This window comes from Salvia hispanica, chromosome 2, assembly GCF_023119035.1.
Source record: "Salvia hispanica cultivar TCC Black 2014 chromosome 2, UniMelb_Shisp_WGS_1.0, whole genome shotgun sequence".
NCBI classification, from domain to species: domain Eukaryota; kingdom Viridiplantae; phylum Streptophyta; class Magnoliopsida; order Lamiales; family Lamiaceae; genus Salvia; species Salvia hispanica.
Window position 1 is genome coordinate 6630087 of NC_062966.1, and position 18945 is coordinate 6649031.

Consider the following 18945-nt stretch of genomic DNA (forward strand, 5'->3'; position numbering starts at 1 on the left):
TCACGCTCTACGCCCTCCTCCCCTACAATTCCAAACCTCTTCTACCATATCAGCCTGCAGTGTCGTATGTGATGTTTCCCTCCGCATATCGGCGAACCGTTGGATCAAGTATGCATCACTACGCGGTACACCCATCTGCAGTGGGGCGGTTGCAACACCGTGACTCGTACTAGCACCCTCTTCCGGTGCCCAGTTCTCTGCAGAATATCCTTCGTCCTCTATTATCATATTGTGCAATATGATACATGCATACATGATGGAGGCGACATCATTTTCGTGCCATTGTCTAACCGGGCACCGAAGAATGGCCCATCGCGATTGGAGGACACCAAAAGCACGCTCAACGTCCTTCCTAGCACTCTCTTGTTTGGCCGCAAAATAGGATTGTTTCGGCCCAACCGGCTGCCGGATCGTCTTGACAAACACGGGCCAACGAGGGTATATCCCATCGGCTAAGTAGTATGCCCTGTTGTACTGCGTCCCGTTGGCCATGAATCTGACCGTCGGACCCTCACCCCGACACTCATCATTGAAGAGATGGGACGAATCTAGTACGTTGATGTCGTTGTTCGACCCTGCGACACCAAAATAGGCATGCCAGATTCGCAGTCGGTAGTCAGCAACAGCTTCCAGTATCATTGTTGGGTGTCTTCCTTTGAATCCAGACGTGAACTGCCCCTTCCAAGCAACCGGACAGTTCCTCCACTCCCAGTGCATGCAATCGATGCTGCCCATCATCCCCGGAAAATTATGCACTTGCCCGTGCATATCTATCAATCTCTGGCACTCATCGGCATTTGGCTTCCGTAGATACTCCGGACCGAAGATGGCCTGGATACAATTACAAAACTGCCTCAGCGCCGTCAGAGCAGTTGTTTCACCCAACTGTAGGTATTCGTCGAACATATCAGCGGGTCCGGCATAGGCAAGCTGCCTAATTGCAGCGGTACACTTCTGATATGTCGACAACCCGGGTCGGCCGCTAGCATCATTGCGCAATGTGAAGCACCTGTACTGCTGCGCCAATGTATTCGCTATATGGATGAATAGTTGTTGCGACATTCTGAAGCGGCGACGGAAAATCTCTGCTGGGTAACGGGGGTTATCGCCAAAGTAGTCTTCTATCAACCGCTGGTGTGCCCCGACATGGTCACGCCAGATGGTCCGCCGATGATAGAACGGGCAAACGAACGCCGCCGCCGCCGCCTCCTCCTCCTCTTCTGCTTCCCGTTGCACCTCTTGAACGAGTTCATCGAACTCCCTATCCACCAATTGTTGGAACTCATCGTCGGAACTCATTTTTCAAAAGTAGAATTGGTGATAAAATGAAAAGAGTGGAGATTGGAATGGTGTAAAAAATTGGGGAAAAATGGGTATATTTGTAGAAGTAATTAAAAAAAAAAAATTCGGATAAGGGGCGCCGCGTCTGAGCCGCGGCTCGTGGCCGGTGCTATAGGAGGGCTGCGGCTAGCGGCTCTCCCGTGGCCCGGCCGCGGCTCGCCTATAGTTGACACTCTTAACACATGACTAATCTCTTAACTCCATCTCATAATTCCATCTTCGTATTTAGTAACAAACTTTAATTCACCATTTCTCACTTATATATCAAAAATTGATTTAAAGAAAAATATATAGCACGATCATTTACTCAAAAACATAGATCAATTTAAAAAATATTTAATCAAAATTATATGATTTATCATTTACACTATCCAATCAAACTACATTGACCGGGCTAGATTTCAACATTAGGTTCAACCGTTCAACCTTCTTACATGCAATTATTTTTACTTGTGTGTGATAGTAATCACATTTGTACATGTAATTCTAATAAGAGTATATAATACGTGCCACCCTAACCAACATATTTTATGCAGTTTGATAGGGAAAATAGATAAGACAAAACATAATAAGAGCACATATTTTTAGGTCAGATAACTTTAAGATAGATGAGTTATCTATTCTGTCCAATTTAAGATTAGATTTAGCTATAAGAATTCGCACCGATATAAATGGTGTTAGTAGAGTATACTTTTAAGAATGCATTACACAAATTGTAAGAATAAAGAAAGACGTGATTAACTGTTATAAGAGTAACCAAAACTCGCGATTATTTTCACAAAATAAACCCCAAAAGGTATTGTTCGAAAGACTAAAATTCTATTACAAATGATTAGTTTACAATAGCTAGTGTCATCAGTTTCTGGTATGAATCCCAAAAAAATGGCATCTTCAGTATAAAATTACTATACTTTATAGCAAGATACTATAATAATGACTCTGATGTTCCCTGCAACTAACTATGGAATTATATATTAATCAAAATATCGCAATTTTATACATTAATTATGGAGATGTAAATCAACCTTTTGGATCATTATACGATACGCTGTTCTTGGTCACGACTAGATATATTTTTTTTCTGTAAACAATGTTTGTTACATTGCACTGTTACTGCCTGAATCACGATATTCCAAATAATTAATGTAAGATACCACCTAATAAATAATTATTGGAAAACATCAAATTTGGTACCAAAAACTTGGTCCTCGTAGTTTCACGTGTACTATCTTATTTTATGATTCAAATTAATGGATATGAAATGTGCGGCGGGCGAAGAATAGTTATATCTGTGATCTTGTATCAGATATGCATATTATTTCTTCTTATATTTTACTATATGCTTATGTGATTAATTAGAGAGTACTAATAAGCCATTTGTATCTAAATAATCAGGATAAGTAACACACGCGGTGCTAAATGCTAATTTAATTATTTAAATACGGACGTTATTTCATTTGGTTTCAAAATCTATTAGATGAAACCGAATATATACTTATTCTTGTTTAGTGAAAATATTATACTATAAAAATAAGAAGTAATTGTGTATATGATAGTATCTAAATCTAAATAACAAATTTCCCATGGTTAAATGACTTAAATATAAGTAAAAAAAAAGTACTCCTCCCCAAATAGTGCCTTCCTTCTCATTCTATAAATGATAAATATAAAGATGATCTATCTCATTGTAAGTCTCAAATCTTTTTGTATTAGTAGTATTTTTTTCTATTTTATCGTAGAGAGATAAAGATATGGTAGTACTATAATACTTAAAAGAAAAGTTATTTCTTAATTAAATAAATATTTTACCAACAAATGAATCAGTGTATAATTTATCTTGAATTATTATCGTGTATAAATAATAGAGAATCTGGAATATGAGCTCGTGATTTGGATTGATGAGTAAGCATGTTTTCTGACTTATTTGCATAATTAAACGTAACCACCGATTATTTTTGATGAATAGCATGGCGCATGTGACTTCTATTTTATACACACATACCCGCCCATGTGTGTGTGTGAGAGAGAGTTATTCCCACTTCCCAACAACCTCATACGTATTAAATTTTGTTTTCATTATTGTAAAATACTAATATACGAATGAAAATGTAAGCTAAAGCTAAGTCCAACCTCTGCATGGAATTTGTGGTGGGATTTTGTCTCAGTCTTCTACCAAACTTGACAAATACTGAAATACCATCGTCAACTCACCTAATTGAAATATTGTGTACATTACTAATTAATTTAGTTTCACCGCATTATATATAACGTCATTACACATAAATTAGGGATTTGAAATGAAGAAGTTGGCACTTGACATATCATAATAGCTGGATGGATCCAATGAAGAAAAAGAGAGAGCGACAGACAGTGATGAGAGTGCGTGTAATTAATCAAATGTGACAGGGAAATATGGGGCTCATGGAAATTAAAATTTGAGTTTGTGAGGACGTAATTCAAACACGAGACCCTCAGATTAAATAAAAGGTGGTCTCTCCTCTCCTCACTATATATATTCCAAAATCCACACATCTTATCTCTTCTTTCTAATAATTAATATGCTTAAATTCTTATCTCATTTCCGACTTATTAATTATTTGTCCATATATTTTTTATATAGCTATTGTCTACCTCAGATTTGCAAAAATTAGGAAAGGTGTATCTTGCATGTACTGTCTGTTGTCACCATTGACATAATCATAGTATATAATTTCGTGTCCATGGGTTGAGAAAAAGTAGCCATTAAGTAAACACAAAATTGTATAGTACTACTATAAAACAAAATAAAATAATTGAGATGCAGTATGATGGAAAAATAAGAGACACTAAAATACACGAAGAACTGCATTTTAGTATCAAATTGGATGGTTCTACACTATTACATTCTTTACCTTTTGTAAGTGTTCTAACTATAGAAATATGTAGAAAATTTGCATTACTTTTATATGTTTACACAATGATCTCCATGATTAATTTAGTTGACTATGATCATGTATAAAGTCCCTAACTTCATCAGTTTCTTTCCAACACAACTTGCAACGGAAACAATACAAATTTATTTAACAAAAATCATACTCCCTCCGTCCCATTGAAGATGACCCACTTTTCTTTATGATTTGTCCCAACTAAGATGACTCATTACTTAAAATGAAAACACCCTTATCTCTACTTTATTCCCCCCTCTTACTTTACTTTCTTCTCTTAACATACAAAATATAACTGCATAAAATCTCGTGCCGCTCAAGAAATGGGTCATATTCCTTGGAACGGAGGGAGTACTAGTTTCTATATAGAGAATAAAAAAATTGTGAAAAGAAGAATAATTGATAGAGGGTAGGGTGTAGTTAAATTTGAATTGAAGTAGAATAGAGAGATCTAGGTCCCCCACCACGAACTATCGCAGCATTATGCCTCAAATTGGGTGAGCATATCCCTTTTTTAAGTAATAGATTTGTAGGAGGTCATGGGAGTGGGTGTCGATATTTATTTGAACACACACACACACACACACATGAAGTACTCCCTCCGTCCACGAATAAGAATCCCGGTTCATAATTACTATAAATGATAAAGAGACCCCACATTCCACTAACTCATTCCACTCACATATCATTTAAAACTAATATATACAAGTGTGACCCCTATTCCACTTTCTTCCACCCACTTTTCCATTTCTTAAAACCCGCGCCATTTAGAAATAGAACTGTTAATCGTGGACGGAGGGAGTAATTGAATACTCCGTCTATCCACCAAGAATTGTCTTATTTTGTCATTTTCTCCCTTTCACTAATAAATGTACCATAATTTTTTTTATACTTTTTGGTTATGGAACCCATATTCAACTAATTTTATTTCACTTACATTTTATTATAAAATTTATATTACCATTCGCTTTCTATGACATTTTTAAAAATTCATGCCGGATCAAACGTGGTTTTGTAATTGTGGACGGAGGGAGGGAGTACAATGTGAGTGTCTAAATCTTACATACATTCGAACAAAAGTTTAGAGATCTATACCTAATTTATTAAGTCAATTTAAATGAACAAATATTGGAATTAGGTTGCATAATCATTTGGCATTATTAGTTTTGCGTTGAGATGCTTATTCATTTCTTAACCCTAATATTTATAGTTAGTAGTAGTACGTAGTAGTAGTTCTTTAGAAAGCAGATATGTAAAGTACCAATTTCATGTACTGGACTCGTACTATATCCTATCAGAGGATTATATATCTATAGTAGCGGATAGTGTATTGATTTATTCATCAGATACTTTTTCGCAAATTTGATCAGTTGAAAATTAAACACTTGAACTAAATTCGTTTAACAGGTTTTGAGAGTAACTACACTATTAAATGATTCTCTAAAAAAAGAAAGGTTAATGTGCAGCTTGAAAATTGGGGAGGGCCAAATTAATTGGTGTATGGTATAGTGTAATGCAATTGCGCCTAAAAAGGACTAGGCGTTAAATTCCACAGCTAAGGTAGTTCAATATTATTAATTCCAAATGTGTTGAAATTAGTTATATTCATAATTATTGTAACACAGTATTTAATGGTTCCAGTGATCTTTTTATAATTCTCGGACAGGTCGAGTTTGATTTGTATTGAAATTGACGCACTCACCAAGCTAAGAGACCACGAATTATAAAATACTTTTATAATAACGATTGATTTCCAATAATTTTGACTAATGACTGATATAAACAATTCTTAAATAATACTACTAGTACTATATATTATCCTTATTTAGTCAGGAACAGCTAATTCGAAAATACTAACAAAGAAAAAGAAGAAAAAGAAAGGGGGGATTAATTTGGTGAGGAGAGAATGGGCCCCACCAGTGGATCTGTTAGCGAACACAGTAACATGGCAAGTGTCCAAATTTTCTCAAGACATTAAATAGTAGCTGCTGCAATAAATTTATGAATTAATAATGTCAAAGTGTGTGGATATTTTAAATAGATATTTTGTAGTACTACTAGTTAATATAATGTTAAAAAAATGAATTGGAAAAAGTTACTGGAATAATTGGAAAAGGTTAAAAAAATGAATTGGAAAAAGTTACTGGAATAATGGGAAAAGGTTAGTGGAATGTATGTCCTAATTGTATATAATCTATAGTCTTCAAAAGATGTTTCATTTTTTATGGCTCGGATTTTAAGAAATTATTTAACTTTTATAAAAGAAAGTGGTAGGATTTTAAGAAATTATTTAACTTTATAAAAGAAAGTGGTAGAAAAAATTAATGTAGGTAGGTCCTACTTTTTTATATTGATTTATAATAATAAAAAAAATACGTGTAGAATGAGTTAATAAAATATGAGGATCACTTGCCAAAAGTTGTAAAAGTAAAACGAGGAATTTATTGACTGACGAACGAAAAAGGAAAAGTTGAACATATTATTGTGAAATGGGGAAGTATTAGTTTTAAATGAAATGTGAGTAGAATGAATTAGTGGAATATAGAACTGTATTCCATTTATAGGAAAAAATGAACTGAGATATCTATTTATAGATGGATTAAAATTAAAAAATTAGACTCCTATTTGCAAACATACAAGAAGTAAAAGAAAAGAGAGTTAGAATTGTGGTAAAATTGGCTACATTATGTAATAGCCGTGCAATGCAGGCCCTGATAAGAGCATCAGCAGCGCGGCTCGCCACCGGCTCGATCTCATCCCGGCGAGACGGATCGGCAGCGAGACCACGTTGCAAAACGCATCTCGTCCCGCAGAGACGGGACGTCTCGTCACGCGTCGCGCGCGGAAGGAGCTAGGCACGAGCTGTCTCGCCACGCGCCACCGCCATGTGGCGCGCGCTGGCACTAGGCGTCGTAGTTATGACTTCATATAATTTTTTTTTAAATCCTATTTTTTGGAAAAAAAAATTTAAATTTTTTTTCAAACGGTCATATGACCATTCAAACGGTCAAAAAATTTTATTTTAATTTTATTTTATTATTCTATAAATACTCCCTTCATCTTCCGTTCTTCTACACACAAACATTACACTCATCTATTCTTCTCTCAAATATCTTGTCTCTTTTCTCTCCAATTTTTGAAAAAATGTCCGGCGATGGAAACTCCGGCGGCGGCGGCCGCGGCTCCGGCGGGTTCGACTTGAACTCGTTTGGTGATTGGGCGGGCATGTACAACGTTTTGGGTACTACCGATACCGGTTCCTCGCCGGGCACCCAAGGCTCGACGACTCCGGCGGCGTACCAAACACCACATTTTGATGTGGATGCATACTATTATCCCTCCCCCCAGAGGTACGGGCAATCGCCGGGATTATCCCAAATTCCGGAGAATTTTTCGGATGAACGCACTTTGGGATATCGGCCAATAGGAGGAGGCTCCGCCAGGATCGGCGCCAATGCCGAGGTGGCCGAGGAGGAAGAGGGCGACGACGAGGTTGTGGTGGACGGCGGCCGTCATCCATACAGCCAAAAGGAGACGTTGGCTCTGTACAACGCTTGGATCACCGTCTCGTACGATCCTGTCATCGGGAATCAACAAACCCACTTGTGTTTCTGGAAAAAAGTCACCGAACTTTACAACGCATGAAGGCCGAAGAAGACCTTTGCCCGCAACTTAAAGATGCGACAAAGATGTCAAAAAATTTTGCGCGATATACAGGGTAGAAGAGGCGAATTACCAAAGTGGAGCCAGTGGGGCCGACATTCTGAGAGCGGCATTGCGGGTCTTTAAAGAGACACGGGTAAAGATTTCAAGCATGTCGATGTTTGGTCGCAAGTCCACCACCTTGAAAGGTGGGCTGGCGGTGTCCAGTCGGGCTCGAGCTCGAAACGCACGAAGCACTCGGCGAGTAGTTTTTATAATTTAATTTAGAGTATTTTAATTATGTATTTTTAATTTTTTTTACGATTTTAATTATGTATTTTTTTTATTTTTAGGATTTTAAATTATGTATTTTTTTTATTTGTTAGGCCTTTAAATTGTAATTTTTATTTTATTTAATGAAGTGTGTTTTTATTAATTGAATTTCTTGGAATTAAAAATAAAAAATGAAATTGAATGAATAGTTAAGGGATGAGATGGTTAAGAGATGAAGGGATGCATGTGTTGTTTCTTTGTTAAGAGATGGGCTGAAAAGTACAGTGAGACCTATGAATAGTTAAGGAATGAGATAATTAAAGGATGAATAAGAGATAAGTGAGACCTATGAATAGTTAAGGAATGAGATAATTAAATGATGAATAAGAGATAACGTTGTTGATGGCTTAAAACCTAATTTGATGTTGGCTTGAAAAGTTGGACAGTGGATTGCACTGATTTTAATGATTGATATTTCAAGTTACTCACGCAACTACAACAACCTTAAACAACTACTACAAAAATATATATATACTCACAATTACATACGTATAGGCGCCATTGTACACATTTGATTTCAAACCATCAAATACATCCACATTTGTGAGAAAGAGAAACAAATTAACCCCCCAACTCTAAAAATGTCAATAAATCACTTCTCCACACACTGGTGGTCACACCCACACTACACAAACACACACACAATGGATGATTCAATTTCAATTTCAATTTCACCACCTGCCAAAACCACAACCAACAACGACGACGGCGATGGCGATGGCGACGAGGAGCAGGAGCGGCTGTTCGAGAAGCCGCTGACGCCGAGCGACGTGGGCAAGCTGAACCGCCTGGTTATACCGAAGCAGCACGCGGAGAAGCATTTCCCCTTGAGCGGCAGCGAGAGCGGGTTGCTGCTGGGGTTTGAGGACGAGGCGGGGAAACCGTGGCGTTTTCGCTACTCGTACTGGAACAGCAGCCAGAGCTACGTGCTCACCAAGGGCTGGAGCCGCTTCGTCAAGGAGAAGCGCCTCCACGCCGGGGATGTCGTCGTCTTCGCGCGCCACCGCTTCGACTCCGGCCGCCTCTTCATTGGATGGAAGCGCGGCGCTTCTCAGCCCGCCGGGTGGAGTAGTAGGGTGGTTTATCCACCTCAAATCCAGCAACAACCGCTCCTCCATTTCCCATCTCATGCAGGTACATTGCACAAACCCTGTCTACTTTCAAATTCGAGGCAGATTCAATGTCCACGCGCTTGTGAACGCAATTAATATGGGATTTACAAACCAAAATGCGTTCTCTCTCTTTAGCAGACAATTCAGTCTTTTGAAATGAACTGTACTCTCTCCGTCGTCCCAAGGAAATCCTTTCTTGGACTACATAAGATTTTATATAGATTTATTTTGTGTGCTAGACGGAGAAAATAAGATGAAAAAGAGAACATAAAGTCTAAATAAATAAATTTTTATTTATAATAAAAAGATGAAAAAGGAAGGTAGTTCTATCTTTTTTGTTTCGCACACGTGGATATGTGAAATTGACTGAACATGAACACATCAGGTGCAGTGAGTGGGAATTCCAAGACGCTGAGGTTGTTTGGAGTGAACTTGGAGTGCCAAACTGACGAATCAGACTCGCCGATGTCCACCCAACCCCAACCATTTCATCAACAATATCACATGGTAATTAATTATCTTAATTTTTTTTTCGTCCCATCGAAGATGATCTACCTTATTTTTTATTTTGTCTCATCCAAAACAATTCATTACTAAAAACAAAAATACTTTATTTTTATTTTAATTTTATTCTCCATTTGATACATAAATTAAAACCGCATAAAATCACGTACCACTCGAGGAATGATTAATTTTCCTTAGAACAAATGGTGGGAGTGTTACTAAACTTACATACACTGATAAGAGCATAATGTCACTAGTACATTTTCCCACTTTCATTTTGTTGCTTCCTGTATTGCAACAGATACATGAGCTACACTAATTTCCTAACATCACTATTGGGACTTCTATAAATATATATATTCCCATCTGCCAAACCTCCCAGATTTACCCCTACCTCAATTGTTCATTTATGGAATCAATTATTTTATCAAAGTGTTACTCTACTAATTATGATAGGCTATAGCCTGTTTTGTTAATTATCTCAACATTTTGATACACGAGAATGAGAAATTATTTAATCAGCCCAAGAAAAAGAGAGTGGGCCAAACACATGCACAGGTCATAGGTGTCCCATCCTCTCCTACCTCCCTACCACTCTTTCTATAACAATATCGCTTAGCCATCGATAATTATGTGTATTTTAATAAGCTCACTATATTTCAATGCAACCAAATTTACCAATTTTATGTATTTTAATTTTAAACCACTCGATTAGGTTCTCTTTCTTTCCCGTTGATTATGAAGTAGTTAGAAGAGTGACGCGTGTACAGGTTGGATATTAATTTAGTTGGACTAAGGGTTTTTATATATTTGTCATTTCTCAATGTGTTAATTGCAGTATTATGATTATGTTAATAATGATTTAAACTCAAATTTGACACACTTTTCCTATCTATTTACACATTTAATCTGTGATCCACATGAGAAATGGGGTGAATAAGAGGTTTTACTTACATGCTTATCATCAAAAGACTATAATGTATGTCTATGGCTAATAATCATACCTTTATGGATGAAACAGCATCAGCAACACGATATCAGTTTCTCAGGAGGAAATGTATATCGGCAAGGATAACATCTCTCTCTATTTGACCTATTTGTATTTGGAAAAGAAAAAAAAAAAGAGAGCCAAGGAGAATGAAAGAAGAAGAGAATATCCCATATTTAATGGGTACACTAGCAAAACCCTTCAAGCCCGGGAGCGAAAAGCCCAAAAGAAGAACTCAATGTGAGATGGAAAGTGAGTAGGGGGCCCCACACACAGAGAGGAGAGCCACTATACATATTTATACGAAGAAAGAAGAGTATGGATGGTTGCAATCAAGATTTTGAGGATTGTACAAGATCATGTGATGTGGGTAGCAAAACCAAAGTGTAAGTGTAAGGAGAATAACTTTTTTACTTCAACTTCAACGTGGGGACTTATGCTTCCAGTCCCAATTAACAGAGTAATTAAACTCCACTGCCTTCTGCCATAACTTCAAACCTTTTTTTTTTTGGGAAATTTTTATATTTTTCTCAGCATATGTATTTATGTAATTATTTACATGAAGCAAAATAGAATTTGGTAGAACTAGAATCTCTAGCCAGGTAATTTAAAACCTTTTGAATTGTTATTCATTGATTCCTCAACTCTAGCATGGTTTATACCTGAACTCGATTTGGTAATGCATATCTATTCAAACAAGTTTAATTTTGAATACACGTAATAGCAAGGAGAATTAAATGACAATTATAGCATGGGAAATGGGTACAGAATGTTTCAATGTGGAATCAAATAGACATATAGTATAAGGGTAAAGTCACCAGAATAAGAGAATGGAAAATGTGCAATAGCTGGGGTATCTATTAGTCAAATTGTGTATGTTATTGTCTGGACCTAGAAAATATGAAGAAAACAACAAGTTCCATGTTAAAATGGTTGAAATCAGCTAATAAAGGAAGAAGTGAAGCTAAGAGAGAGAGTAGAAGATGACCGTTGGAATGAGCTAGAAAAGAGCCGTTGGTGGCAGTTGGAAGTTCGTTGAGTTTGTTATTAGCTAGCTGGCAATATAAATGTGATCCCGATTACTAGCTTAAGTAGAACTTGTCTCAGTTGATATAAATAGAGAAGGCTTATGCAATGTAGAACTGATTTTGACGCAAAATAAATCAATAAAAAGTTTTTTGTTTTCTCCTTTGAATGTTTGTGATGCACTTTTTATTAGCATTAAATAAACATGCAAGTATACAAAGTGTATATAGTATAGCTAAAGGTCAGTACCGGATATCGATCACGGAAAAACTATCACAGATTAGCTACCTTCTACCAAGCTTTTTTTACTATTTGGAAAAACAAGAAATTTTGATTTTAAAAAGTAAATTTTGTAAAATAGAGAAAGTAAGTAAGCAATTACAGATAAAAACACAGTGATAATCAAATGAGATGAGGGAATTCAAGGAATGTTCTTTTACATGGTTTATACAAGTTCCAACTACAACACAGTTGATGCACTTTTTATTAGCACTAAAAATACATGCAAGTATACAGGGTAGATCTAGTATAGCTAGAGGTCAGTACCGAGATATCGAACACGGGGAATAAATTTACAATCTGTCTACCACATACTTAGTCTCATATACTATTTGGACACACAATTGACATTTGATTAAACTAAGAAAAACAGAAAATAAAAGCAAGTAAAGAAAGCGATTAAATGAAAACAGTGAAACAGTTTCGCAGTTTGCAGTTAACTTGGTTTGAGAAAGCAGATGAGACATGTTCTAATTATTTATCAACTCATTAGTAATTCTAATTATTTAATTCTATGTTCATCCGACGCAAGCTCTACTAGGAGTCATTCCTATCGTGTATCAACACTCATGTCACAAATATTGCATTGATACATAAAATATAAACCACTCAAAGTCATCACCGATAAGAGATTAACAATGATCAAAGTAACAACCAAGTAGTTAAATATAAATCAATGAATAATTAAAGTAAAACGAGTTCTGAACATTAAACAAAATAAAAAGAACTACATAGAGTCAATTACTTTCATCCCCTAGGTTTCTATAAATATAGGTATCCATAGACAGATAATCTAAATAAATATAAGCAAAATAAGACATGTTCAATCTAACAAAAACTAGATAAAACCCGAAAGAATTAATTTTGCTCTTGCTTGATCTCCCTTGAATTCTATGCTCCTTGTAGAAGATGGAGGAATTTATGTGTAAGGTAGGGGATGGAATTAAGGCTCTAAGATTGGTGAATAAAATGAATTAGTTTATGGGGTATTTATAGGAATGGAAAAAGTTTGGAAAAGGTAAATTTCGTGCCCTATAATGTAAGGAAAAGATTTGTCTTCATGAGGTAATATCTTCTTTCCTTCCTTGAACTGCTAGCATTTGATAGCTTTGTGCGACTTTCGTAGAATGACCATAACTTTCTCCACAGAACTCCGATTGAGATGATCTAGATACCGTTGGACCGTTCTTTCTAAGATGAAGAGAATGACATGTAGAACGCCCTGATCGGACTTCAGGATCGCCGGAAAATTGAGTTTGAAGACAGCTGTCATGTGCCGCGTTTTCCTAGCGGTCGCCGGCAAGGGTCCAGCGGGCGCTGGATAGAGGTCAGAGAGTTCTGGAGTGCTTTTCAGCGACCGCTGGCGTGCGCCAGCGGTCCGCTAGGTTGCCTTCCGCTCTGGCTTCCGAACTTTGATGTTTTTAAGGCCTTTTTTAGCTCTATCTTGCACATTTCTCACAAAACACGTCAAAATACCAAAATAGACAAAATATGCAAAAATTAGACATGTAATGCAACTTTGACACTCAAAACAGACCACAAAATGACCTTAAAATAGTGCAAAATCCGAACGTATCATACCCCAAACTTGAATATTTGTTTGTCCACAAACAAAACAGAAAGAAACAAAAATAGACGCACGGAATGCACAAGTACTAGACGTCGTAATTGCCTCAAAGGATGGAAGAATAGATTAAGCATGAATTAACACAATCAAATCAAGCAAGACTTATTAGTGCACTTTCATTACTAACTCGTGGAACACCTTGAAATCATACACTCACATGTGGCAAACTTCTAAAGATGAGAAGTGTTCTTTCTCTCACTCTCAAAGTGTATAAAGGTAAAGTATATAAGCACTCAAATCATGCATCGTGCAAAGTTTACCATAAATTTGCTCAAAGTCTAATCCCTCCTCTACTAGGATGTGATTAAGCATCAAAAGTCGGAAATATCTTTGCTTTTTGTTGTAATGTAGGCTCTTTGGTAGGTGAGGAAAATTTGGCTAAAAAGTGACTCAAACATAAAATATCCTAAGTAGAGTTAAAATGATTCCACTTTTCTAAAACCCAAGATACTTCTAACACTGTATTTTTCTCCTTTCAACTCACTTTCCAATCCTTTGATTTTTCTTTTCTTTTCACAACCTTTCTTTCTTTTTTTTTCTTTTTTCTTCTTTTATAAGCATCCTTTCTAGATCAAGCACATTTTTGAATTTTTCTATAACTCAACTTGCACTTTTCTACAATTAAGCACACTACTTTTTATACTATCCTCCTTATCTCTCCAATTCCTTTACAAAAGATATAAAATTCTATACTAACCCAAGGAATTGTCCACATTTATTTGGTTTCCAAAGAGAAGGCTTAAAGGCTCAAAATTGGCTCCAAAAGGAAATTTTTTTAGAGCGTCGAAATTTTGATATAAAAGTAGCTAAGAAAAGATGGTCTAACATCTTCCCTTATCAACTTAAACGCTATGTAAACTTAGGCAGACGAAGAGCAAGTTCTAGAAACATGTACATGAATGCAGATAAATCACACAGGAAAGAAATTAAGGCTCAAATCTCACAAGGTATAAGCATGATTCAAGGCAAACAAGCAATTCACTAATTATGCACATTTTCACCAAACCATCAAATCAAGACGTCAAGCCATACTTAAACATGGATGGAATTAAATATCATCGGCAACTCGGTCTAATGTGTCCCTATACATGTGTGTTTCTAAGTTCTTCATGCTAAGTTCATGACATATTTTCAATAAAATTCACCTTCCGGTTTTAAAAAATAAAAACTTAAACCAAAAACCTAAACTCACGGTTCACCACTTCATCCCCCCAAACTTATTTACAACGCAGTGAAAAATAAGTTTGTAGAGTCGGTAGGGACGTGAGTAAACTATGAAAGCAGTAAAGATACCTTGAAATTTTGTGTTGAGGCTGGACGGGGCAATAATTCAAATAATTTAAAAAAAATGCGGCTATAGCCTGGTGACAGAACCGTTCCAGTGAGCGGTCGCTGGGTTTGGTCCAGAAGCTGCGAAATTTCAATAAGAACAAAAACAAAGCAAAAAAGTGTAAAAAAATTAGAAAACAAAATAAAACATGAAATATTGTATTGACATATAAAATATAAACCACTTAAGCTCTACTAGGAGTTATTTAGTAATCATCCGACTCAAGCTCTACTAGGAGTTATTCCTATCGTGTATCAAGACTCATGTCACAAATATTGTATTGACACATAAAATATAAACCACTTAAAGTCATCACCGATAAGAGATTAACAATAATCAAAGTAACAACCAAGTAGTTAAATATAAACCAAGGAATAATTAAAGTAAAACGAGTTCTCAAAACTAAACAAAATAAAAAGAACTACATAGAGTCAATTACTTTCATCCCCTAGGTTTCTATAAATTTACCTATCCATAGACAGATAATCTTAATAAATATAAGCAAAATAAGACATGTTCAATTTAACAAAAACTAGATAAAACCCGGATGAATTATGTTGGGTTTTGGTGCCCCTTGCACAGCGGAAGACTTCCACAAAACAAATAAATCAGACGAGGATCTATTTGACCAGTTATGCGATTAATCTATTCACTTGTTAAACAGATAATTGCATGCTAGAACGCAAATAATTCATGCTCCAAGAAAATAAATCCTAAACATGAATACTACGGTTTAGAGTTACCGATTTGATTCTCCAAAGAATCGTCGATTGCTCGCGCCTTCTCCACAATGATCTTCGATACTAGACCACAAATCTTCTGATTGGTTCCCGAACAGTATTCCGATATCAGTGTGGGCTGATCTCATCAAAATACTAGGACTCGAATAAAGAAGACATAAATATTCTTCACGGAGGAAAGAAGACAGAAATCTTCTTCACGAAGGAAGAGCTGAAGATCTCACGTAGGAGATAATTAATGAAAAAAATCGTCCCTTTATGTAGAGAGAGATGGACGCTATTTTTCACCATCATTCAATCTTAATTCTGTCTTATTTATTCTCCTATTTATATTAAGTTCATATTGGGCCCAGACAAGGATCTATGGAAGGTTTTGGATATAGGCTCCCCCAATTAGCTTTTTACTAATTAAATTGAACCCACAATTTAATACAAGCTTATATTGGAATATTATGAGCAGCCACTACAGAAGTAATATTGCACTCCCCATCCAAATCCGAAATTACAAGTAATCCGGGCTTTCGTTTTGTTTGTTATTTATTTCTCGCGCTTAAGATAGAAATGTCCATTAATTAATTAGTGTCTGCTATAAACTTAATAAATTAACATCTTTTAATTCCAAGAGTGGACTTAGCAAGAAACACTTATTTATTATTCATGGAATAATTAAATTCCAACTGGCCAGTTTTCCGAATAATAAAACCTTGTTTCGCGCTCCTCTTGAGGACATTATCAAACGAGACTCACCTCGTGCATGATTCAATATAATAGCAATCCTAGCACCGCTAGATATTAATCTACACTTCCCAATATTGCAAGATTCCTGGGTTACAAAAAGCCGCACCTTTTGGCAAGTCAAAGTAGTGCGCAATCAATACCGTATGCTCAATGCTAATGTACATTGATTAAGAAATAAATTATCAAGACCTCGTCTTTCAGTAATAGCATAAAGACACGTCTTGCTGTTAGATCCATTCAGTGCTATACCACACCAACGTCATCTTATTTCAATAAGGATTAGAAATAATCAGACTGACATTCCAACCTTTCGCGATAGGTAGCCAAAGCCTATCTAGGTTGTGAAATTCTTCTTTCTCTTTTGCAAAGCATTGTATAGAACCGACTGTAGTTACCTTAAAATGGACGACGCCCAAAACCAGTCTACTAAGCAAAAGACTTAGGTTTTGTTTGCTTCTTATGCATTTAAATATTTATAAAACATCTTATATACGCACAAGCAAACACAATGTAATAATAACGGTGATTCTATTCGTGCGAACTGCTCGAACAATGCTGAATCGGGTTAAAAGTGGATTGTAGAGTTTTCCCTATACAAGCAAGATTCTATTCGTGCTCATTCCTGCTCGAAACATGCTTCTGTATACTAAACCCAACAATCTCCCACTTATACTCAAAACATGCATTCGAGTATACCCTCTGCCAAAAACTCTCCCACTTATACTCTAAGCAGGTCTTGGTGCTAGATATTGTTAGAGTTTGTATACTAGAAATCACATTTTGAGTGATTGAATACTGTTAATACTTTTATTTTATTTTCCAAAGGAATAAACAGATTATTTTTGTCATAATGTTGTTATGTTTTACATTTAAAGGATGTTTATTACATGTTTAAAAAGGTTGCTATGCCAGGCCTGATTATTTCTAAGCCTTATACTGAAATAAGATGACGTTGGTGCTGGTATAGCACCGAATTGGATCTAACAAATGAGACATGTCTTTATGCTATCTACTGAAAAGACGAGGTCTCGTAAATTATTGTTTCTTAATCAATGTACGTTAGCATTGAGCAAACGGTATTGATTATGCACTACTGACTTACCAAATGGTGCGGGTTTACGCAACCCAATAAGCCCGGTATATTGGGTAGTGGTGATTAATATCTAGCGGTGCTAGGATTGCTATTATGTTGAATCGTGCGCGAGGTGAGTCTCGTTCGATAACATTCTCAAGAAGAGCTTGAAATAAGGTTTTATTATTCGGAACTCTAGCTAGTTGGAGTTTGATTACTCTATGAATAATAAATAAGTTTTCTCTTGCTAAGTCCACTCTTGGAATAAATAAGATATTAATTAATTAAGTCCATAGCGGATAATAATTAATTAATGGATGTTTCTATCTTAAGCGAAATAAATATCAAGTAATGGAAACTCGGAGTACTTATAATTTCGGATTTGACGATGGGGAGTGCTATATTACTTCGTAGTGAATGCTCGTATTATATTCCAATTATAAGCTTATATTAAATTTGGGTTTAATTTAATTAGTAAAAAGCTAATGGAGGATCCCATATCCAAAACCTTCCATAGATCCCGTCTGGGCCCAATATGTGACTTATTATAAATAGGAGAATAAAGAAGACATAAAATACACATTATTTTCTTCCAAAATTTGACCCCCTCTCTACATGCTGTAATAATGGCGATTTTCTCCTTTCGAGGGATACGTTTTCTTCCGCCTTCTTTATTTAAGCCTCTAAGCATACCTACGCGCATCACCCCACTCCCGATATCGCTTACATACCCAGAACCAGAGATGCAAGATTCGTGGTTTAGTACCAAAGCATCTTCACGTGGAGTAAGGCGCTAGCTATCTTCGATTCTTTCTAGAATCATCTTGGTATAATATGGCTAAACCCAAGAAAAGCATGTTTTAGGTTTTAATTAATTTAAAGCATGATTTAAGTTGACATGAGCATGATACATGTGATAATTACGCGAATAGAATTTGTCTAAATAACTGCTAAATAGATCAGGATTATTATGTAATCGATGTATGAGTGCGCTGCCGCTGATACCTTCAGATATATTGAACTACCATTCATTTCACATCATATTTGAAACATGTTGCCACAAAGGCATTTTCTGTGAAAAAATCTGCTTGGTTGTTCTCTGATCATATCTATTCCACCATAATGTCTTTGATGCGTACTCTATCTTTAATTAATTTCATCTCTCTATGTGATTGCTTAGCTTATGACCTCGCATGTCTCTTGAGTTAGCCTTCGCTAGAGTAATTAAACTCATAGGCATACTCAAACTGACGATCAAAGCTACAACACATATAATGAGGATCACTCAC

At 36.1% G+C, this 18945-nt stretch overlaps 2 protein-coding genes across 2 annotated transcripts; one reads left to right on the forward strand and one right to left on the reverse strand.

Moving 5' to 3' along the window:
• LOC125206193 lies at positions 1-1299 on the reverse strand. The gene has a single exon (XM_048105481.1). The coding sequence runs from the start codon at positions 1297-1299 to the stop codon at positions 1-3; it is 1299 nt and encodes a 432-aa protein (XP_047961438.1).
• A 7424-nt stretch (positions 1300-8723) lies between these two features.
• On the forward strand, positions 8724-11488 carry LOC125203749 (B3 domain-containing protein At2g36080-like). Its single transcript, XM_048102180.1, has 3 exons — positions 8724-9374; positions 9738-9859; positions 10878-11488. The coding sequence occupies exons 1-3, from the start codon at positions 8822-8824 to the stop codon at positions 10929-10931; spliced, it is 729 nt and encodes a 242-aa protein (XP_047958137.1). The 5' UTR covers positions 8724-8821; the 3' UTR covers positions 10932-11488.
• The last annotated feature ends 7457 nt before the right edge of the window (positions 11489-18945 follow it).

Excerpts from the sequence above, each read along its gene's own strand:
- LOC125206193 (XM_048105481.1), bottom strand. The coding sequence starts at position 1,299 with ATGAGTTCCGACGATGAGTTCCAACAATTGGTGGATAGGGAGTTCGAT.
- LOC125203749 (XM_048102180.1), top strand. The coding sequence starts at position 8,822 with ATGTCAATAAATCACTTCTCCACACACTGGTGGTCACACCCACACTAC. Across the intron at positions 9,375-9,737 it reads CCATTTCCCATCTCATGCAG|GTGCAGTGAGTGGGAATTCC; the intron begins GTACATTGCACA and ends TGAACACATCAG. Across the intron at positions 9,860-10,877 it reads TTCATCAACAATATCACATG|CATCAGCAACACGATATCAG; the intron begins GTAATTAATTAT and ends TGGATGAAACAG.